Consider the following 23,366-nt stretch of genomic DNA (forward strand, 5'->3'; position numbering starts at 1 on the left):
AAATGATGTTGAGAAATGACAAGACAGGGTGGCCTTGTAGAGGACCGCAACGAGGGCTGTTTACAGGGTCCAACCCAGTCCTCCATGAACATACCCTGAACTGTAGTTGCCAGTATACACGGCTGTCTCCCACGTAAGCTACTCCAAGGTGGTCTTGTCCATCCTGTCATCCTCCAAAGCCTAGCACAAGGCCAGGCACATAACAGACGCTTAATAAATTTTACTGATGAATCAGTGGAAGGATGGAAAGATGGCTGGATAGCTGGATGAATGAATGATGAGGAAGAATTGGAAGCAAAGAAGGACTCTCTGGCAACTGCCTGGGTAGCTACTATCCTTCAGCTTTCTTTCCTTTTTACCGCAATGGCCCACAGACCCCGGGAACAGAGACAGAGCCCCTGGGCCCTGGCCCCCCTTCCTCCCTCTGACGAAGAGTCTGGACCGAAGGTTCTGCTGACGTGGGGAAGGGGGAGGAGAGTCTGGAGGAAGGGGAGGGGAAAGCAGCACATAGATCGCAGAGACGAAGGAGGCGCCCGCGGCTGCAGAGCTGCAGAGCGGGGTCTCTCCGGCCTCTGTGTCCGGGCATCGGGCCCCCCACTGGGCCAGAGGACAGCGCATCCTTTCGGTGCAGGCCGGCAGGGCCCCTGCGGTCGGCAAGCTGGCTCCCCGGGTGGCCACCGGGACCCCCGAGCCTAATGGCGGGGGCGGCAGCAAAATCGACAGCACTGTAGAGATCACCCCCAGCCCCAACGGAGTAAGTGCCCGCACCCTGGGGGCTACGCCATCATCCCCCTCCACCCCCACCCCCCCGCAGCCGCGCCAAGCGCCTGGCATCTTCCTCCCGCACACCCCCCGCCCCTGACCGCCTTCCTCGCGCCCGCCCTCTTCCCTTGGTCTGCGGCTTTCTCTGCTTCTCCGCTTCACCCTTCCCCCCCCCCCGCCCTCCCCCAGCAGGTCGGGACCCTCGGAGATGCGGTGCCCACGGAGCAGCTGCAGGGTGAGCGGGAGCGCGAGCGCGAGCGGGAGGGGGAGGGCGACGCGGGCGGCGACGGAATGGGCAGCAGCCTGTCGCTGGCCGTGCCCCCCGGCCCCCTCAGCTTTGAAGCGCTGCTCGCCCAGGTGGGGGCGCTGGGCGGCGGCCAGCAGCTGCAGCTCGGCCTCTGCTGCCTGCCCGTGCTCTTCGTGGCGCTGGGCATGGCCTCGGACCCCATCTTCACCCTTGCGCCCCCACTGCATTGCCACTATGGGGGCTTTGCCCCCAACGCGTCTGGCTGGGAGCAGCCCCCCAATGCCAGCGGCGTCAGCGTCGCCAGCGCGGCCCTAGCAGCCAGCGCCGCCAGCCGCGTCGCCACCAGTACGGACCCGTCGTGCAGCGGCTTCGCCCCGCCGGACTTCAACCATTGTCTCAAGGACTGGGACTATAATGGGTTGCCGGTACTCACCACCAACGCCATCGGCCAGGTGAGGCGGCCTGCTGGGCCGCGGGTCTGGGGGTGGGCCCAGAGCCGGGAGCACCGGGCCTCACGCGGCTATATCCCTCTCACATTCCCAGTGGGATCTAGTGTGTGACCTGGGCTGGCAGGTGATCCTGGAGCAGATCCTCTTCATCCTGGGCTTTGCCTCTGGCTACCTGTTCCTGGGCTACCCGGCGGACAGGTGAGGGCTGCAGTGAGGACAGGGCAGGTAGAGAGGAGGGGATGCTAGGGTGGTTAACACAGACAGGTGGCCCTTGCGCGAGGTGGAAGAGGATTCACTGGACTCTACAGTCTTCTGGACTTCTGTTCAATGATATGCAGCCCCAGCCCTGTCTCAACTTCACTCCCCATCAAGAAATACTCCTTTCATACCTCTTCTGCACAAGGGAATAACATACCACCCATTCCCCCATCCCCATATCCATGGATCAAGGGCTCATCTCCAAAGACAGCCCCATCCCCACTGACCAAAAACCCTGCCTCCACAGATCAAAAGTCCTAGCTCCTCCTCTACTGTCCCTGTCACCACTAACCACCTCTCTATCTTCATAGATTAATAGACTCATCTCCAATAATAGCCCCATCTACATGACAGGTTTCATCTCAATGGCCCTATTCCTACAGATCATTATGTTAATTCCTAAATATCAACAGCCACATTCCCACTGACCTGTGTAGTTCAACTCTACAAACAAATGACTCCACCCTTATGGGTCACCCCATGGATCAATAACCACAATAGCACCCCCCCCCCGGAGATTAATAGTCCCATCCTCATGGGTCTTCAGTGCTCTTAGATCCTCTCAGATCAAAAGCCCAATTCACATGAATCAATGGCCTCATCTCAAAGATCAACAGCTTATTCCCACCAACCAATAGCTCTTCCCAGGGATCAAAACTCCCAATTCCTCTGATTCTTGACACCATCCACTGACCAGGTGTTCCATCTCCACTGACCATCCTCATGGATTATTAGACTCATTTCCACCCATCTACAGTCCCATCCAAATGGATTCATAGCTCAACTCCCATGGATCAAAGGCAGTCCAACATTCAATAATCCCTAAAATCAATACCTATCTTCACTGCCCAATAGCCACACACCCATTAGGCAAATGTTCCTAAACCCACAGGTCAACAACCCTCATTCTCATGCATTAGTGGTCTCATTCCCACAGACCAGTAGCATCATTCTTATGGAATAATACCCTCATTCCTAAACACGAATAATTCAGTCTCTAAATTCAGTAGCTTTGGCCTCATTAACCAATAAGTTCACCTCCATGGGAAAATGAAGCTTCACTGTCAGGGATCAGTCCCCCTTCCCAATGATCAGTGACCCCTATCTTCATCCCCATAGTTCAGTGGTTTTGTTTTGTTTGTTTGTTTTTTTAAGATTTTTATTTATTTGGCAGAAAGAGACACAGCGAGAGAGAGAACACAAGCAGGGGGAGTGGGAGAGGGAGAAGCAGGCTTCCCACTGAGCAGGGAGCCTGATGCGGGGCTCGAACCCCAGGGACCCTGGAATCATGACCTGAACTGAAGGCAAACACTTAACAACTGAGCCACCCAGGCACCCCAGATCAGTGGTCTTATCCCCAAAGATCAATAGTCCAGCCTCCAAGGATCAGTAGCCCTGTCCTCATTGACTCATAGTCAGTGACCATCATTACTGACCAATAGTCTCAGCTTCCCTAATCTGTGAACCCCTGCTTACGGATTATCACCACGAATCATACCCCCATAGATTCATTCCCCATTGACCAACAGCCCCCTCCACCCAAGGACTAATGTCCCCACCTCATGAATCAATGGCCTCATCCCAAAAGATATTTGTCCAGTCTTCAAAGATTAATGATCATCCCCATTGATCAATAGTTTACCCCATGGATTAGTAGTTATATTCCCATGGATCACTGGATCGTCTGGCAAGTGACCCCATCCCCACTGACCATCTTTATGGATTAATTGACCCATGAACCAACCCATGGAACAATGGCCTCATCCCCCAAAATCAATGATTCAGTTCTCTAAGATCAATAGCTACATCTTCACTATTATCCCCATGCATAAGTAGCCAATGACCTCGCCTCCATAGATCTATAGTTCCAACCCCATATATCAATGACTTCATCTCCTTTGACCAGTCTGAGCAAGGCAAGCTCTATCCCCATTGGCGAATAGCTCTCTCCCCAAGGATCAATGGTTCCATGTCCCTTAAGCAGTATCTAATCTCCTTTAATGGTCGGTTTCACTTCCACGCTCTCATCTCTGACCAACAGGCCCATCCACAAGTCAATCCCCTGCAGATCCATAGCTACGCCCCAGTGCCCAGAACCCAGACATCGCTTACCCATGGTCTCCATCCCTTCCCATCTTCTCTAGCCTCAGTCCAACTTTTTTATCCCAGGGCCTCATCCTCACACCTCCAGCTTTGAAGCAGGCACCCTGGCCCCACCCAGCAACTCCTCTTCCAGGGAGTCTGGGTGACCAGAGGCCCTCCTCCCTTTCCAGGTTCGGCCGTCGAGGGATCGTGCTGCTGACCTTGGGGCTGGTGGGCCCCTGTGGAGTGGGAGGGGCTGCTGCAGGCTCCTCCACAGGTGTCATGGCCCTCCGATTCCTCCTGGGCTTTCTACTTGCTGGAGTTGACCTTGGTGTCTACCTGATGCGTGAGTGGCAGCTTCCCAGATGTCCTTCCCTTGAGGCTCCTGCCTGCCTGTCTGCATCCCCAGGCTGTTCCAACTGCCCCTTAGGGTCCCCTCAGTCCCTTCTTAGCCCCAAATTTCAGCTGTCCGGGATCTCAGCTGTCTTTTTGCCCTAGCCTTTGAAGAATCCAGGGACTTTGCTTCTCTCCACACCCCTCCTCCTTAGGCCCCCTCCCCCCCGCCCCACAAATCTTTAAGGCCTTCCTTGCCCTTGACTTACTGCTGTCAGAGAATGGTGCCTTATTTAAAAATGAAATCCTGATAGCTGTATGCCCTTGGATAAGGGTTGATATGAAGGTCAAATAAGAGGTCTGATGTGAAAGGGCCTGTAAAATAGGAATGAACACTTACCAGGGACTCTGGCCCTTGAGCCCTCCCAGGTTTGAATAGGAGAGAAGAGAGAACTGAACAGTCTCTCCACTCTTTGCCACTCAGAGGTTAGTCTGTGGGAGGTGATGGCTGCGGCCTCCACTCGGGGTCTGACCTCGTTCTCTGTCCTCCCTCCCCCTCTCCTCTCTCCCATTCCTCCTTCCTCCCTGGCGTATCCTCCTGTATCTCTAGGCCTGGAGCTGTGCGACCCAACCCAGAGGCTTCGGGTGGCCCTGGCAGGGGAGTTGGTGGGGGTGGGGGGGCACTTCCTGTTCCTGGGCCTGGCCCTTGTCTCTAAGGACTGGCGATTTCTGCAGCGAATGATCACCGCTCCCTGCATCCTCTTCCTGTTTTATGGGTTAGTATCATCCTCCACCTGTTGTCTGGCCATCCCGACCTCTCTCTCTAGCCTGGCTCTAGCCCAGAGACCCTTCCTCTTCTCTACTACCCCTTGTCCAGACCTGCCCCAGCCCCGGCCCCTCAGAGGTGGGAGTTTCCCACCCTTGGATCAGGAGATGGGAGACCTCAGAGTGCACCCCCATCCCCACCCCATCCCTAGCTGGCCTGGTCTGTTTCTGGAGTCTGCAAGGTGGCTAATAGTGAAGCGACAGATTGAGGAGGCCCAATCCGTGCTGAGGATCCTGGCTGAGCGGAACCGGCCCCATGGGCAGATGCTGGGAGAAGAGGCCCAGGAGGCCCTGCAGGGTAAGAGACAGGGGTCCCTATAGGTGATACCTCACATGCACACGATAGTACCCTCTCCATGGTTATAGCTGTGTCACCTCCCAGGGTCCCCACCACCCACGTGGGAGGACCCTGGATTCTCAGCCGTTTCTTCTGACAGCCCCTCTCTCTTTCCCAAAGACCTGGAGAACACCTGCCCTCTCCCTGCAACATCCTCCTTTTCCTTCGCTTCCCTCCTCAACTACCGCAACATCTGGAAAAATCTGCTTATCCTGGGCTTCACCAAGTGAGCCTGGGTGTCCGAGCCAAGGGCCAGGCCAGTAGCTGGAATGGGGGCTGGCTGGGTGGGGAAGGCCTGAGGACCCCTGCAGAGGGCAGCCAGGGCAGGGGAAGGCCGTGCATGGGGACTCAGACACTGCTGTTTGCTTTACCCCCCCCTTCTCACAGCTTTATTGCCCACGCCATTCGCCACTGCTACCAGCCTGTGGGAGGAGGAGGGAGCCCATCGGACTTCTACCTGTGCTCCCTGCTAGCCAGCGGCACAGCAGCCCTGGCCTGTGTCTTCCTGGGGGTCACCGTGGACCGATTTGGCCGCCGGGGCATCCTGCTACTCTCAATGACCCTCACTGGCATTGCGTCCTTGGTCCTGCTGGGCCTGTGGGACTGTGAGCATCCTCCCTTCCCCACAGTGTGGGCTGAGCAAAGGAACCCCAGCAGAGGTGCCTCGACAGGCTCAGCCACTGCTTCTGGCACAGGCCCCCCCCCAGGACCAGACCAGACCCTGCCCAGAGCTTCCACAGTCCTCCCCGTGGCCACACAACCCTGTCTGTTCTCCCCATCAGTGGATGCCCAGAGCCCACCCGGCTAGAGCCATGGGATCAGAGAGCCAAGGGGATGATGCCAGGGCCTAGGCCAAGCATGATCTCACCTCCATTCACATCCTCCCTCTTGGTACTCCAGATCTGAACGAGGCTGCCATCACTACCTTCTCTGTCCTTGGCCTCTTCTCCTCCCAAGCCGCTGGCATCCTCAGCACCCTCCTTGCTGCTGAAGTCATCCCTACCACTGTCCGGTGAGAGCAGTGCTTCTCCGGCTAAGGAAGGGCCTGAGGGAGGGAGGGAAGGCTGCTGGAGAAAGGTTGGGGTGAGGCCCACAGCTAGAGGCTGAGTGCCTCCTCCATCTCTACCAGGGGCCGAGGCCTGGGCCTGATCATGGCACTGGGGGCTCTTGGAGGGCTGAGTGGCCCAGCTCAGCGCCTCCACATGGGCCATGGAGCTTTCCTGCAGCATGTGGTACTGGCGGCCTGTGCCCTCCTCTGCATCCTCAGCATCATGCTTCTGCCGGAGACCAAGCGCAAGCTCCTGCCCGAGGTGCTCCGGGATGGGGAGCTGTGCCGCCGGCCCTCCCTGCTGCGGCAGCCACCCCCTAACCGCTGTGACCATGTCCCACTGCTCGCCACCCCCAACCCTGCCCTCTGAGTGGCCTCTGAGCACCCTGGCAGGAGGCTGGCTCATACTGAAAGGTGGCATAAGGCCCTGGCAAGCAGGTTGGGAGCACTGAGTGAGGAAGGCAGGGCTGCCCAGAAGGCTGAGAGGCACCTCACGCCAGCCATCAAGGAGGGCTCAGAGGGCTGTCCCCACCCCCATCTCCTCCCTGCTGCTTTGTGTTCACTTCCTTGGCAAGAGTCAGGGGACAGGGAGTGAGCTCCACAGTGTTAACCACTAGGTCTGGGCTCCATCCTGTGCCCAAAGACATCCTCCCAGACCTCATTCTTGCTCTATCATTCTGTTTCAATAAAGACATTTTGAATAAATGAGCATACCATAGCCTGGACTTCCCTCCCTTCTGTTGTCCTGTCTGTTGGGGGAAGGTTTCTTTGAGTGGAACCAAAATCAGTAACAATCTCCCTCCCCACCTCACTGTGCCTTGCCCCTCTGTTAACTTACACACAGCCACCACCTTTTATGGATGGCTTGCTATGCTGCTAAGACTGGGCTAGGCACTTCACAAACTCCACTCGACCATTTAGTCCTTCCAACACCCCAAGGTCGGTGTCTGGATCAACTAGTTTTTTTTTATTGTTGCAAGCAATAAAAACTGACCATAATGAACTTAAACAAAAAGGGAAATTTATTAGAGGGATGTGGTGGGGAGCTCACAGAACAGAAGGAGAAGCAGAACTAGTCATAAAAGGTCAGGAACCAGATAGGCCCCCTCTCCAGGGAGTAGGAACCAGGGCCTCACCTGGATGAATGACCTCCAGTGGGATTCCATCTTTGGATAATCCCACTAATGATTCATTTCCAGACAGCAAATGACTGGCTAGCTTGAATAACATGCCTGCATCCCTACCCATATTACTGACAACTGGGAAGATGGAAAGCCACAACTGAGTGCTGTTTGCAGAAGTAGGATTGGATGTTGTGCAGGTAAAAACAATGGATGCCCACTATAGTATTCTTTTACAGGTAAGAAAACTGATACTCAGAGAGACGCAGTAGCTTGGTCAAGGTTACAAAGCTAATGAGTGACAGAGCTGGGACATAGTTAGATCCTGGAGCGAGAGCTCTTCATTGATGCACACTGTGGCCACCTTCCCAACTCCTTCCAATCTTTAGGCACTACTCGTGGAAGCGAGGAGTGAGTCTCGGAGCACCCCAGGAGTTGGCCATAGGGAACTATTACTTTTCCCTCAGTGCCAGGGCCTGGCTGGCTCTCAGACTAGCCCTGGCCTGACTTTACCACTTTGGGTGGATCTCTTTACCTCCAACTTCCTTCAAGGGTCGCTCTGAAACAAGATCATGTATTATAAATGCCTCTTACATTACCCCACTACGTGGTCAGCTCCTTGAGGGCAGGAATTTTATCAACTTCAAAACACCAAAGCCTGACACGATAGATGTTCAAAAAGTTATTAATGTGTTCATTCTTTCAGCAAATGTTTCCTGTGACTGGTACCATCCTGGATATTTAGGGCTTAGGCCATCCTTTAAGGACCTTACAAATCCATCTAATACTAGGAATATTAATGAGGAGGAAGAGAAGCCAGTGGTTTGGAGCACCAAACAACTGCATCCTGAAGCAGGTGAGACTTCACTCACTCAGGCAAGGGCTTAGGAGAAAAGTACAGTGCTTGCAACCCAAAGGCTATAGGGAGAGCAAAGGCCTGAAGGTAGAAAAGGGTGAGGTGGTCCTGGAGAGGATTCTTAGGGAAACTATAGAGTCTTGAGGCCAGCCTCTTCCAGAGAAGGGAGGCCCGTTCTCCATAGGTTCCTGTAGCACCAGTGTCCTCTCTCCTTCTCCTCTGTCCATCCATGTCTGAGGGCCAAAGCTCTATGCGCTAAGCCATGCTGCAGGACTTTCAATACTAACCATGGTACTGGAGAACTCATAAGAACCTTTCTCATTTAATCTTCACAGCCCTCTGAAGTGGGTATTTTTATCCTATTTAACTACTGAGGACATGGAAATGAGAAGGATCTGCCATTAAATGGCCGAGCCAGGACTCAAACCTGGGCCTTCTGGCTGCACTTTCAACTCTACCAGTTCCTTCAGTTATGTACTCTGTATCACACATTCTGTAAAACAATGTCTGTGAGCAATGTAACTGATTCTAATGTTCACTGTTTAGCTTGGGATAGACAATGATAAAACGAGAGATCATACTCACTACTGTCTCCAGAGATTTGGTGAAAACCAACACAATGGTAGATAAAGAAAGCTCTTGTATTTTTGGAAGAGCCCCTGTAAAGCCAAGGAGTTATTTATATGCTGATGACACCGTCCAATACGTACTATGAGGAATGGTGTCAAAGGGGCATTCCAGTAAACCCATTCTTTGCACCCCACTGGAATAAGATTCAGGGGAAAAAAAGTAAAACCTCTCAGAAAGTTAGAGCAGCTCCTGTAGGAGGGTAGGTGAGAACAAGATTCTCTGACTCAACAAAGAGGTAAAGGCAAAGAAAATGAAAGCATTCGAGAAGCATCAGTGAAGCACGGGAAGATACAGTCCCTTATCCCTAAGCAATTCATAGTCTAGGTCAAAAGGGTCAGCATGTATAGCTAAAACAACTGGCATCATGTTCTAAAATTCACCAACCACGTATGTCACTGGACACTCATCAATAACCCCAGGAGAAACAGTTTTCATTTTTTAGGTTTTTACAAATGGGGAGACTGAGGTTTGGAAAGGTAACTTAATCAAGGTTATGTGACTGTTAAGTAATCAAAGTAGCCAGATCCAGAACACTGAGAGTCTGCAGTCTTCTTACTGGATGACAGATAGAAAATAGTTCTAAGCACCATGAAAGTATTACTTATCCTGTAATCAGTTCAGAAGATACCCCAGGCACTGGAGATAGCTTTTCACACAAGTAAGGAAATGACTACTTTCATGAACATGAAACAGATTTTAGAAATGTTTCAGTTGGATTCACAACTATGAACCATAATGGATTATTGAGGGGGAAATTAAAAGAATATACAGGGTACATTTCTAACCTTAAGTTACATGAAATGACATGAAGGCCACTCTGATTCCTCTCATCCGGTCAACCTTGCCTGGCCACCCCGGAACCGATTTCTGCTGATGATCCACTACTGTCTGGTGCTGCCCCAGCGCTGGCGGAAGGGGCATGGTCCTTCCCTGTGAGAGTTCCAAACACTGTGAGACTAATACTTACAATCCTATATGGAAAATGCAGAGAAATGTAAAAAGTGATGCAGCAGCTCTGCAGAAGGAAGGATCTATTCTTTTGGAGACAGTCAAGGAAAGCTTGTCAGATATTTGGACTGCAACAGTGCAAAGCCCAGAGGTATGACAGAATATGAATGGTGTGCAGAGAGAACAGGAAGTGTTAAACAACCACAGAATAGAGGGAGACTGAAAAAACCCACAGCTAATCCTGTTTATCATGACCAACTGAGAGCTTTTCCCCAAAGATCAGGAACAAGACAAAGATGTCTGCTCTCACCATTTCTGTTCAACATTGTACTGGAAGTTCTAGCCAGGGAAATGGGGCAAGAAAATGAAAAAAAAAAAGACACCTGGAATATAAGGACTATGCAAAACTATATTTGCAGATGGCAGGATCTTGTATATAGAGAATTCTAAGGACTAGACATTAAAAAAACTGTTAGAACTAAACAAACAAGTTCAATAAAGTTACTGAACTTAAACTCGTAGGATACAAGATCAATGTACAAAATCAACTGTACTTCTACACAATAGCAATGAACAACCTGAAAGCAAAATTAAGAAAACTCCATTTAATATAGCAAAAAAACAACACTTAGGAATAAACATACTAAAAGAAGCATTAAGACATGCACTGAAAACTACGAAACATTGTTGAAAGAAATTAAAGAAGACTTAAATAGACATAACACTTTCACAGTTTGGAAGACTTAATATTGTTACAATGGCAATCCTCCCCAAATTGTTCTACAGATTCAATGTAATTCCTATTAAAATCCTGGCTTTCTTTTTTTCCAGAAACTGACAAGCAGATTCTGAAATTCATATAAAATGTACAAGACCCAGAAGAGCTAAACAATCTTGAAAAAGAGCAAACTTGGAGGCTTCATACTTCCCACTTCCAAAACTTATCACAAAGGTACAGTGATGAACACAGTGTAGTACTGGCATAGGACAGCTATACAGATCGATGGAGTAGAACTGAGACTCCAGAAATAAACCTATACATTCATGGTTAATTAATTTTCAACAAGTCCCAACACCATTTAGTGAGGAAATAACGGCTTTTTAAACAAATGGTGCTGAGACAAATGTGTATCTACATGCAGAAGAATGAAGTAGCCCTCTCCCTCACACCACACACAAAAGGTCATTCAAAATGTATCAAAGACCTAAATATAAGAGCTAAATTATAAAACTTTTAGGAGAAAACAGGGGCACATGGGTGGCTCAGTTGGCTAAGCAGCTGCCTTTGGCTCAGCTTATGATCTCAGGGTCCAGAGATTGAGCCCCACGTCAGGCTCCCTGCTCAGTGGGGAGTCTGCTTCTCCCTCTCCCTCTGCTGTTCCCCCTGCTTGTGCTCTCTTCACGCTCTCACTCAAATAAATGAAATCTTAAAAAAAAAAAAAAATTTAGAAAACATAGGCACAAATCTTCATGACTTTTGTGCTTCAAAGGATACTATCAAGAAAAGTGAAAAAGCAACCTACAAAATGGGAGAAAATATTTGCAAATTATAAGCATCTAATATTCAGCATATAGAAAGAACTCTTACAACTCACCAATAAAAAGACAAATAAGCCAATTTTAAAAAGTGGGCAAAGAATCCAAACAGACGTTTCTTCAAAGAAGATATACAGATGGCTAGTAAGCACGAGAAAAGATGCACAACATCATTAGTCATTAGGGAAATGCAAATAAAAAACAGGAGATACTTCATACCCACTAGGATGGCTGTAATCAAAAAGATGGACAGTAATGAGTTTGATGAGGAAGTGGAACCCTCATTCATTGCTGGTAGAAACATCAAATGATGCAGCTGCTTTCAAAAACAGCCCAGCAGTTCCTCAAAAGCTTAAACAGTTTATTACCTGATAACCTAGCAATTACACTCCTAGGTATATACCTAAGAAAAATGAAAAGGTATGTTCACAGAAAATTGTGTAGCTTGTAGCAGCACTGTCCCTAATAATAAAAAGAAAAGAAAAAAGAAAAAAAAAGGAAAAATGCAAATGTCCATCAACTCATGGGTAATCAAAATGTGGTCGATCGAAACGATACTACCCAGCTATGAAAAGAAATGAAGTACTGATACATGCTACAACATGGAATCTTCAAAACATGATGCTAAGTGAAGGAAGCCAGACACAAAAGGCCACATATTGTATGACCCCATATATATGAAATATCCAGAAGGGGCATAGTCAGAGAAACAAAAATTAACAGTTGCTAGGGGGAGGGAAAGTTAGGAGTGCTTGCTAATGGATACAGGGTTCTATGGGGGTTATGAAGATGCTCTAAAATTAGGTAATGGTGATTATATATATATATATATAACCATCACCATATAAATGTTACACTAAATACCACTGAATTGTACACTTAAAAAGTAAATTTTTATGGTATGTGAACTATATCTAACACAATCTATACAGCTTTCAGTGGGATGCAAGTCAGAGTTATGGCAAACTGACACTCTCCTTTCAGCAAATAAAATTAAAGTTCTCCTACTAAATGATTCTTCTTTAACAAATGCTAGCACCCAGAATAGTGCCCAGCACTTGGTAAATAGTAAATGTCTGTTGAATCAGATTACCACAGCACAAATAAAGGGAAAGAAGCATGAGAAATTAGCATTAGCAGAGTTGAAAGAGGTTTTAAAATTAGATCATGATTTAAGAAAGGCTATTCATTTCAACCATATAGAACGACCATTTTTTTGAAAAAAAAAAAAAAAGGTTTGAAAAAAAACAGCAACCATTTTTCTCTATTGCTGATGTCAGGTTGGGCAAATCCTATCTGAAAAAGTTCTGGGTTGTCTTCATTTTGTATCAGTCATAGTCCCTCTAAAGTTCTCTGACTCACTCTCACTCCAGAGAAATCTTGTAGACAGGCTCCCCCAAATCTCTTAAACACTCCCGTCCCCCATAATTCCAGTGAGACTAAGTTCATTCCAATCTCTTGGTTAAGAGGTGGCTCATCAGGAGTGACTGACCAAAAAATAAGCAATCCTTCCCAAGGAAAGCAACTTTCCTTCCATGCCAGTCCCCCTAAAATCACTAAGATACAGGAAAAATTAGAAGACCAGGTAAGGAGGGAAATCTGATTCTTGTGAGGATAGGAACCAGCAGGTCCAGGATAAAGGGAACTCCCAAGAATTAACACCTTCTGAGCACCTACAAAGTTGGCACAATCCATGCCCTCGAGGAGCTTGCAGTCTAGTGAGGAAACAAAGATGTAGTTATTTTAATTATAAAACCATGAAGTGCTCAACAGAGATAGGAACAATTTGCCCTGAGAGCAGAAGTGATTCATTCATGACTAGGGAATGAAGGTTTCTGGCTTTGGTGCTTGGCTTTTACCTTACAATTCTGAGTAGATGGAATGAGTACACCACAATCAATACAGGAAAATAAAATTCAACTGGAACGCACAGGGCATCAGATGTAGAGCAAGATGTGGCAGGGAAACTTAAACAGGATCAAATTGGGAAAGGGCTTAGTTCCACACCTAAGTACATTTGTTAATTATTGGTGGTAGAACAGGGGCCTTTCTGGCAACATGAACAGTTTGGAGCCACACATCTACCAGGAGCCCACTTACAGACGGAGTTGCTAAAGCAGTTAAAACAGAATGGAGAGAATGCGCAGGATGTTGAGAATTGACTGGACATACAAAATTAAAAACGAAGTGTCAAAAAAATGACATTCACCCTGTCCAAGATCCAGCAATTTATAGGGGTTTTTTAGATAGCTATTTAGTGCCCTCTGGTGGATAGAAGAAACCTTCCCAGCTTCAAGGCATTCACACTTCCCAGCATTAAGATGTTCCACCTTGTTCTAGCCAAGTTGATAATTGAAACTATCCAGACTCCTACTAATCAGCCTCTGCAGAAACCTCCACATTCAGATTACAAGGCACTATTCTAGTTGAATCTAGTTAGAGAACAGACCCCTGAATGCTTAACAAATGACGCAACAGGAGGCAGTAGAATACATGAGCAAATGCTAAAGTGGTCAACACTGACCTGAGAATTCAGAATACAAAGCCATTTGAGAAGTGGGGTAAGGCTTCATGGATATATAGGTCCCTCATTTCTTTAACCTAAGATTACTGAAGAGAGCACCTAGCTCAGAGGGAACCATAAATATCCTGTGAACAGAAATGAGTGGTACAGTAAAATATATAAAGGTTCCAATATTTAGAAATCCTCAAAGTGGGCGCCTGGGTGGCTCAGATGGTTAGGCCTCTGCCTTCGGCTCAGGTCATGATCCCAGGGTCCTAGGATTGAGTCCTGCATCAGGCTTCCTGCTCAGAGGGAAGCCTGCTTCTCCCTCTGCCTCTCTCTCATTAATAAATAAATGAACTCTTTAAAAAAAAAAAAAAGCCACTCTCTAAAAAAAAAAAAAAATCCTGTAAGGAAGAAGACCGGAGCAGGGCCAGGGGGCCTATGTAGCACCCAAGAATTTTAAGACCAATCTCACATTAAGAATATAAAATGGAGGGGCGCCTGGGTGGCTCAGTTGGTTAAGCGTTTGCCTTCGGCTCAGGTCCATGATCCCCGGGTCCTGGGATTGAGCTCCACGTCAGGCTCCCCGCTCGACGGGGAGTAAGGTTCTCCCTCTCCCTCTGCCTGCTGCTCTGCCCACTTGTGCTATCTCTCTGTCAAATAAATAAAAATCTTTAAAAAAAAAAAGAATATACAATGGAGTAATCGGGTATTAATGTGATCAAGTACTAAACTCAAGACACTAAATCAGTGAAAACTAGTTGTTGAGTCCTAATTAACAGTATGATTCAAAATGAGTTAGCTGAGCATATTAAGTGGTCATCACGTGGCTACAGAAGATAGCATAAGCTTAGCAAACTGCTGCCTTTTCCCCTCATTTTTTGAGCTTACCTTGAGATAAAGACAAGAAAGGCTACCCAGACCCCAAGCTAAGACTCCAGTGCTGCTGGTGCGAGTAATTCATTTGCACGTGAACCTTAATCAGTAGTGCACATTGACATGCTACTAGATCACTCTCATCTGGCCATTCTTTCACATCCCAGACTCATTCAGTGTACCTCTCAAATGCCAATCAGGCCGCATACTACCCAGAAAACTCATCAGTCTCAACTAAATACACAATGCTCCTCTTGTAATTTTAACTCCTACTCCTTAATTGGTAAGTGAGAACTTCCCCTCCACAACACCAGCACTTCCACAAAGAATTAACAGCCATCTGGGATCTAAGAGAAAATAGGAAAATAGATAAATAATCCTTACACCCAAAAGGCCAAACAAATTTTTATTTTCAAAAACAACTTTATTCATGACACATATTAAAAAAAAAACTCCCACCCCCTGGAAATGAGCTAAAAAAATAAACAAAATCCACCTCCCACCTCCCTGTTCCCACTTCCTCCCATTCCCTCCAAATAAAAGGGAAAAAAAGGCAAAGGAAAACAAAACAAAACAAAAAACTGAAAAACAAAAAACGCCCCCAAACCCCCCAAAACAAGGTAGTGCATTTCCCCAGGGGGTAGGGGAATTTACACTGGAGCCGCTGGGAGCGGAACGGAGATCTTCCGGCTACAGAAACCTGCAAAGAAAGACACTCAAAACAGAAAAAGAAACACAAAAGGAAACAAAAGAGATCACCAGGCAATCTGGAGGGGCAGGGAGCCGGAAAAGAGGGGTGGGGTGGGTGGCAGATCTGGCAGGACAGGAGCAGGTGGAGGGGACTGTGAAAGTTAGGGAGAAGATGGAGGGAAGGTAACAAGCAGAACAGTTTGGTGTCCTTCCAGAGCCCTGGGTAAAAAAACCCCTCCTACCACCCATGCCCACCTACCCTTGAGCAGCCCCCAAGGGGGTGAAGTGGGACAGGGAAACAAGGGGAGCAGCTTGAGCAGTTGAGACGTGTCCATGGCGAATCCCCAGAGTGAATGAGCAGCCCCCTGCCCCACTCCCTGGGCCTTCCCCTACTCCCCAAAGCAGGTCCCTCCTCAGCAGTTAGTTATGGGATTCTCCCCCCTTCCACAGTATATCTTTTTTTTTAAAAATATTTTTTTTTCCATCAAGGTCATCTTCTGTTTTTCTTTTTTTTTTTTTAATTCTTTTTTTTTTTTTCCTTCTTTCCTTTTTTCCTCTCTCTCCTCCTAATACACACTTTTTTTAGTAAGGGGAATACCATGATGTCGCTCTAGCCCGGCCCCTGGAAGAAAGAAGGAGAGTTAGGTGTTAACATGATCACTTAGGAGTTCAGCACAAGCCCCTCCCCGTGGGCCCTTGCCCCAGTTACAGTGCAGGGAATGGGGGAAAGAAATTTCCAAGTATCCTAAAACTGACCCCACAATCCCAGAAATTGTGACACACCTGGCAAATAGGAGGGGGCAATTTAACAGAATACCTTGCCAGAGGCAAAAAAGTGCATCTGAGATATAGGGGCAAGAAAATGGACTCATTATTTATCCAGTTTCAGTTCTTCACAGCTCTTAAACCCCAGGCCTTCACCATCAGATCCTCCCTAATTCCTGGGAGCAGATAAGTAAATCTTATGAAAAGCCAAGGTCTACATGCCTATTCTGTCTATTTAAAGGCAGAGAGATGATAGTAAAGCAACATGGGCACCACACAAGGCCCAGAGAGAAAGTTAACCTTGCAAAACACCGGCTCAGTTAAAGAGTAAATATCTCAGTATCCTCCCACGTGGCTGTTGAGGAGGATCAACTAGCCTCTGGTATTCTTCCAAGGGAGGTTCAATCTTCAACCCCTCCTTAACTCTGGGAAAAGTAGCAAATGTCCAAGCAGTGCCTTCACTACTCTGAGGCCGTTCTTCCTGGCCTGCTGTGTAAACACCTTCACTGCCACCAACTCTCAAGGAAAAAAAAGGCTGGGGGAAGAAGCATCTCTCAGAACAGAGTGGAGAGATCCAGCCCTTATCACCAATTCCTGCTCCAGAAAACGATGATGAGACTGGCCTCCTGGCCTGGCCTGCAACTACCTTCCTCACCCTGCACAGGCAGGAGACCAAGTCCCTGGAGACCAAGGGGAGGATAAGTGAGGGAGGTTCCTCAGATCAGGAAAGAAGGAAACATACAGGGCTCATGGGAGGCGGGGGAGAGGAGCAGCCCATCTATCCTGACCTGTAGACGCGACCCCGGGGCCTGCTGTTAAAACCACTGTAGAATCGAGAGCGGGAACTGTTGTAGTTGGTGGTCCGGGCACGGTATCGGGCTCGTGGGAAACCCCGGTCTGTTGTGCTGATGCCTGGTCTGTTGGTTCGTTTTGGGATCACCTGAGAGTGAGAGATGTACAAAAGAAAGCCTTAGAAATAGGCCTGGCGTGTTTACACAGAACCAGAACAGCAATGGGCAATGGAGCTTACCTTGATTTGTCTTCCTCTAAATAGGGACTCATCTAAGGCCAAGGAAGTCCTCACTGACTCTTTGTCTGAGAACTCTATATATGCAAACCTGAAAAAAATAATTGTCATTTCATCTATCTGAAGTTACAAATAGCAGCTTACATGTCAAATCCAACTTGCAGGTATGCTTTGCTTAAGTAACAGTGTAGACACATTTTTAATTATTTGTCAAAAATGTTTTGAATGGAAGACTTCAATCTAAATTTCCAGCTACTCTTGGAAGAGTATAAAATAGTTTACACACGGCCTGGATTTCCATATAGCAGAACCAGCTGGGGCTAAACAAAAGCTGTCACTCCCTCTTCTAGTTCATGATCCCACCCACACTAGCCTTCATCTTTACCTGTCTGGTCTCTGAGGCATTTACGTGCAACCCGATATATAACATTAATGCCCGAACTTCTAAGATGAACACCGCTTATTTTAACTTCCTGATCGATATAAAACATAATTTATCTATTTCTAAAATATGATTACCATGACCTGATTTTACTTCCCTACTTACCCTTTAGGATGGCCACTGAATTTGTCACAGAGTATGGTAACACGGTTTACTGAACCACAGCCATGAAAGTGTGCTTCCAGCTCTTCTGCTGTTGCACCATAGTCCACCTGTGGGGGTAGAGGCAGTCATGTTTCACAAGTACCCTGCCTAGCCTCTGGGCTGGGCCACCCATATACGACAAGGCACATCAAATCTGGTTCTCTAAGAAACTAATCTTTTCTCTTCCAACTCCAGAGCCTCTGCTGATCACCACTACCTTTTACCTCCTCCAAACCCTCCCAATACTCCCCAAATCCACCATCTATCCTTGAGATGTTCCTTTCCCCAACCCCAATCAGGACCCTAATACATACATTGCCAACATAGATGGAACGGGCATCGGCCTCCATCTTCTCTTCAATGGACATGATCACTGGGCCAGCTTGGAAGAAAAAAGAATCATGGGAAAAAGCTGGTTTTCTACTTGACCAATTTTTGCACCACTACCACTACCACTAGAGTGAAGGAATGATTTTAGTCTGTTTTGTTCCCTGCTGTACCCGTTACCAAGAATACTGTTTACCACACAATAAGAACTCGCTGAACATTTTAACAAATCAAGCAACAGATTAACACATTCTTAAAAATCAGAGAAAATGGTATAGGAATTCCCTCCTGCCCCCAAATCAAGTCCCTGTTGAAAAGCTTTGACTGAAATCATTTGAAAAGTGAACAAAATCAAGGGAACCCAAACTCAACATTTCTAGATTAAAGGGAAAGCCCCCCCATCCCCCTGCAGTCGAGCAGTTTCTCTTAGGACTCCTAACTAAAGGGTCTCCAACTAAAGGAAGAACTATGAGACTTGAAGGTCAAATGCCAGTTAGCGACCTCCACAAAGAGTAGAGGTGGACTACAGAACAAAGAAGAACACATCTGTAAAAAGGACAAAGAAAGGCACAGGATTACCATCACCAAAACATAGGTTTTTGCCTCACTAAGGTCAGAGAAACACACAATGGACTATGACCGCAGCACCTGCCCAGTAATTGCTCAGACAAGCAGTTCCAAGGTCCCAAGCATCTAATCCCATACAACCCGTGCTCGCACAACCCTTCCGAGGACCCCGGGCTCCGCGTGCAACCGCCAGTTACTCACCATTGCCTGGAGGTGGACTCATATTCATCTGTTTCTCTACCTCGTTCTGTAGCTCTTTTAGCTTCTCAGCTTCTTCCTCCATCTCCCTGACTCGAGCTTTGATTGCTTCCAGCTCCTACAAGGAGTGGGGAGGGTATGGAGAAGAGCTTAAGAAGAACCAACGCAAGGGCTGTGCCCTGCTCTCGGTCGGAGCGCGGCCCTAACCATGCTCGGCCATTTCCCTCGCCCCACGCGCGGGTCACGATGAAAAGAAAAGCAAGCTACCTTCTCTAGAGCAACACTAGGCACCCATAACGCCCGAATCAACCCGGCTGGGCCCCTTCTGGCGGTCGAGGATCCGTCCCCAGCCCTGCCCCAGCCACGTTATTCCCCGCCCACCCCCACCCCCCGCCTGCCTCCCGCTCGCCCGAGCTCTGGGCCTCCCGTGACACGGCCGGGCCTGCTCGCTCGCCCTCCTTCCCTCACCGGGTCCTCAATGGCGCCGTCCCCCGGGTCACCCTCGACCAGTCCCGGCTCCTCCTCCTCCTCTTGGCTGCCGGGGGCTCCCGAGCCAGGCCCAGGGCCCGGAGCTCCCGGGGGGGCGCGGGGCCGGGGCGGCTCCTCTTCGGGCTCGGGCTCCGGCTCGGGCTCCAGCAGCAGCTCCTCAGGCTCCAGTTCCTCAGACTCCAGGCCGTTCCCGTAGTCCCCTGCGCCCCCCGGGGCCCCCTCCCCGGCCTCCCCACCGGCCCCGGGCACAAGATGGCGCCGCCGCCCCGGCCCGGAGCCCCGACCGCCCGCAGCCCCCGCTGCTGCTGCCGCCGCCGCCGCCGCCGCCATCGCCGCTCAGACTGGGGCCCGCCAGCCGGCGATTGGAGAACTGCGCCGGGCACGCCGAGGATTCATTAGTCTAGCAGCCTGCCCGTCACCATGAGCTAGGACTCCATTGGGGAATATTACTTGGCAATCAAATAAGACCCCACCCCTAAGGCGGGAATATTGCGCCAAATTCTCAAATCCCGGTAGGGGAATTAGTCTGTCAATCAAGATACGTTCCACCTCCTCTCAAGTCCTTAGGTAACAATACCGCCACGCTGTGACGACATTCCTGCTCCCCCCAGCCCGCCTGCAGGCGGGTCCGCGAAGCATATGATGCCCGGTGATTGGCCGCTGGCTGGGCGAGGGGAGAGGGCCAATCTTCCGATCGCCTCGCCGCAGTGGCCGTCTCAGATGCCGATTGGCTCGTGAGATTCGAAGGGCTAACACCCGTTTCGAGACAGGTGAACCTTGCCCCGCAACGGACCGCCAGGCTTCCAGCAATGGAAACCCGAGGTCACATGACTAGTCCTTAGAGGGGCCGCCATCTTGACACTACTGGTTGCCAACTAGAGAGCTGTTGGAAAGCAGAGGCCGAACACCTTGAGGCGGTTTCTGGAACTGGGTTGCTGACCAGGAAAGGACCGGTAGATGGAATGTTGCTGGAAATGGAGGTTCTGAATGGAGCTCTCCAGTAAGGAGCTTACTTTTCCCATCGAGGTTATTGGTACCAACATCCATCGGGTCTCCCAAACCAGAAAGCGGGGAGAAATCCTCATTCCAGAGCTAGTATTCCTGTCTGATCTGTCTTCCTTGCACAGGCATACTTTCCAAGTCCTCTGCTTATGCCCCAGTTTCAGCCTGTTTCTAAGACTGCTACAGCCCCCTAATAGGTCTCTCAGATTACAGTGTCACCCTTCTATCGCTACCAGACTGAGCTGGCTCCCCTTTGCTGGCCAGGTACAAGTAAAACTCTACCGTGGCCTTAGAGGCCTCAGGACCAGCCTACTTCACAATGTTATTTCTACACTCCTCATTCCAGGGGGTGTACCTGCACCCGGCTCTGTGCCTCTGTACACAAAGTGACTCTTCAACCAGACCACTGCAAGCCCCAGCACCACCTCTGGTGCAAAACCTTCTGCTAGCCTCCTCTCCTTTCCCATGACAAGCAGGCCTACCTCCACTGCGCTTAATCATTTTGTCCTACATTGTGAGAGTATGGAGATAAGAGGCTGGATCCTATTTATATTTGCAGCTCCACTGCTTTGTACATAGTAGGTGTCAGTAAATGTTTACACTGATTGGGGATCTGGGTGCTACCCTCATTCTTCAACGCTTTCCCAGCCCCCAAACCTTCCTTCAGACGCAGAGGAATTCCTCCAGGCAGGTTCCCACCACACGTTTCCACTCTGAGATAACCTGTGAGACCTGGCCCTGGAAAGCAGGGTTGCCATTTTGTAGTAGTGATACTATACATTTATTAAAAGCAAGGAACGACGGTGCTAAGTTTGCAAGAGGGTTATTTGTAGCCAGACCAAGTTTCGGCTTTACAGCCAGATTCAAATGAGCCCAACCAAATTAGTTAATCAGACAACCCCAGTAGGATGTGTATGGCTGGAGTGGGGAGATTTGACAAGAGGAGATCCCTTGGATCCTTTTGACAAACCAAAAGTCAAAAGCTTCTCAGTATACCCCTCTTTCCCTCACCCTCACTTTTTCTCACAAATCCTTACCTCAGGAACAGGGGGATTCAAAGCAGTCAGAGTCGCTTAAAATTTCACTGAAAATTACTTCAGCAGCCATCTCAGCTCCAGCGGTCTGGGAGAACTAACTTGCGCTGGGAAGACAAGCTCTAAAAGACTGTGGGGTCACTGGAAGAACAAGGTCTTCTACTAATCCTAATCTAATCAATATTTTCGTGTTTTATTGGTGCCTGGTTTAAACATATCAAGGGAAATGGGATTTTTTTTATAATCCCTCCAAATCCAATTTTTGTTGAGTACTTGATTTTGTAACAGGCACAATCCTAGACTCCTTATTATCTCATTGAATTCTCACAACTCTATGAAGCAAATATTTCCAAAACTATAACCTCTTTGAGGGGGTGAAGAAAGAGTGAAGTAACTTGCCCAAGTCATGGAACTAATTAAAAGTGAGCGGAGGAGGAAAAAAAAAAACCAGGGAACTCAGAGCTAGCTTTCAAAGCTTAGATCAAAATTACGATAAGGTCTGCTTTGATACACAAAGATTACATTATATATGATGTTAAAATTGGAAAAAGACTAAATTCCAATAATAGACAAATGATTAGGCAGACTGTAATTATACCCAAAGATTATTATACACCTATTAAGAAGGCTACACATAGCATGTAACAACATGCAAAAATAATTCTTGTTAGGCCAAAGAAGTAGAATGTAAAATTGTATTTAAAGTATGATTAAAGTGTGATTATGATATCTTATTTTTAAAAAAATAACTTGGACTTGGGGAAAAAAGGGAGAAAGAACCACTTCAATCTTTTCTTTGGTAATATGTACTAAAAGCTTTCAAACTGTTGAGATTCTTAACTCAGTGATTGTATTTCTTATACTCTGCTCTAAAGAAATAATCTAAAAACTGGATAAACATCTGAGAATAAAGACGTTCATCAAAGTGAAAAAATGTAAGCAATTTGAATGTCCAAGTGGGCACATTCAGAAAAATTATTATACACACATAGATATAACTTTTTATAGTCATTTTGCCTTCAAAACATTTTTAATGACAAGGGAAATTTGTGCAATAAAACAGTAAGCAGAATTGTAGTATAGAAAATTGTACATACAGTATGATCCTAAATGAAGCACAGATAGAAGATGGGAAAGAAATATGCCAAAATGTTAACAGTGGTACTTTCTGAGTAGTAGGATTATACTTGATTTATACTTCTCCATGCTCTATGATTTTTCCACAATATATTATTTTTATTTAAAATTAACCCTCCAACTTCCAAACTTACTCTAGTAAGCATGATTACTTTTAAAGACACATTTAAAAAGATTTGAATGGTGACTTGTAAAGTAAGATACTTCCCTATTAGACTGTAAACTGCAAAAGGCAGGAACATCGTCTTAATTATATTTGTATACCCATTGCCCATCACTGTGTGCTCAATAAATGCTAACTGAATGATCTTCCATAATAATTTTAATATCTTGCTCATTGTTGATGCATAGAAAACATCAAAGAGATAAGTTTCTAAGAATGAATTTGTAAGAAATTAGTATGTAATGATGTGAAATTTACCCATCATGAGTATAATTTTCCTTCAGTAATAACCTCTCAGTAGAGGCCATGGAGTTTCGGGAAAACTGAAAATCAGTGATGCTGTACCCTAGAAGGAAAAATGTGTTAATAAAAGTGAATGGTTAGTGGACTTAAGAAAAGGAGAATTAAATCAGTACAAAATGGATGAGGGCATCTCCAGTTCTGTCCAAAAGGGAAAAGCTGTCTCACTAAACTACATAAATACTTGGCTCCTTGGTAGTTTCATCCTTATTTTTAACTCTTGCTTTTTTTGCCTGCTATAATAATTCTCTATAATCTAGAAATATA

At 47.6% G+C, this 23,366-nt stretch overlaps 2 protein-coding genes across 3 annotated transcripts; one reads left to right on the forward strand and one right to left on the reverse strand.

Moving 5' to 3' along the window:
• The first annotated feature begins 363 nt into the window (after positions 1-363).
• Positions 364-7,052, forward strand: SLC22A17 (solute carrier family 22 member 17). Its single transcript, XM_027572232.2, is given in 12 exon segments — positions 364-462; positions 465-572; positions 575-754; positions 952-1,461; positions 1,553-1,656; positions 3,990-4,144; positions 4,742-4,907; positions 5,109-5,254; positions 5,414-5,519; positions 5,681-5,952; positions 6,194-6,305; positions 6,423-7,052. Coding segments are annotated over 12 exon segments (2,247 nt in total). The 3' UTR covers positions 6,712-7,052.
• Positions 7,053-15,976: 8,924 nt separating this feature from the next.
• On the reverse strand, positions 15,977-19,965 carry PABPN1 (poly(A) binding protein nuclear 1). 2 transcript variants are annotated; one of them, XM_027572518.2, is made up of 7 exons: positions 19,443-19,965; positions 18,978-19,092; positions 18,197-18,264; positions 17,844-17,950; positions 17,300-17,387; positions 17,058-17,209; positions 15,977-16,126 (listed from the first exon to the last, which is right to left on the reverse strand). In XM_027572518.2, the coding sequence occupies exons 1-7, from the start codon at positions 19,791-19,793 to the stop codon at positions 16,087-16,089; spliced, it is 921 nt and encodes a 306-aa protein (XP_027428319.1). In that variant the 5' UTR covers positions 19,794-19,965; the 3' UTR covers positions 15,977-16,086. The 2 variants fall into 2 exon arrangements, with proteins under 2 accessions (XP_027428319.1, XP_027428320.1); XM_027572519.2 differs by lacking the exon at positions 19,443-19,965 and adding an exon at positions 19,242-19,289.
• Positions 19,966-23,366: the final 3,401 nt, after the last annotated feature.

This window comes from Zalophus californianus, chromosome 6 (assembly GCF_009762305.2).
Source record: "Zalophus californianus isolate mZalCal1 chromosome 6, mZalCal1.pri.v2, whole genome shotgun sequence".
NCBI lineage: Eukaryota > Metazoa > Chordata > Mammalia > Carnivora > Otariidae > Zalophus > Zalophus californianus.

Bases quoted from the DNA above. Each gene is read 5' to 3' on its own strand.
- PABPN1 (XM_027572518.2), bottom strand. From the start codon at position 19,793: ATGGCGGCGGCGGCGGCGGCGGCAGCAGCAGCGGGGGCTGCGGGCGGT. The intron at 17,951-18,196 runs GTATGTATTAGG...CTACCCCCACAG, and splicing joins GTTCCATCTATGTTGGCAAT to GTGGACTATGGTGCAACAGC. The intron at 16,127-17,057 runs GTCAGGATAGAT...TCTTTCTTCCAG, and splicing joins CCCCGGGGTCGCGTCTACAG to GGGCCGGGCTAGAGCGACAT.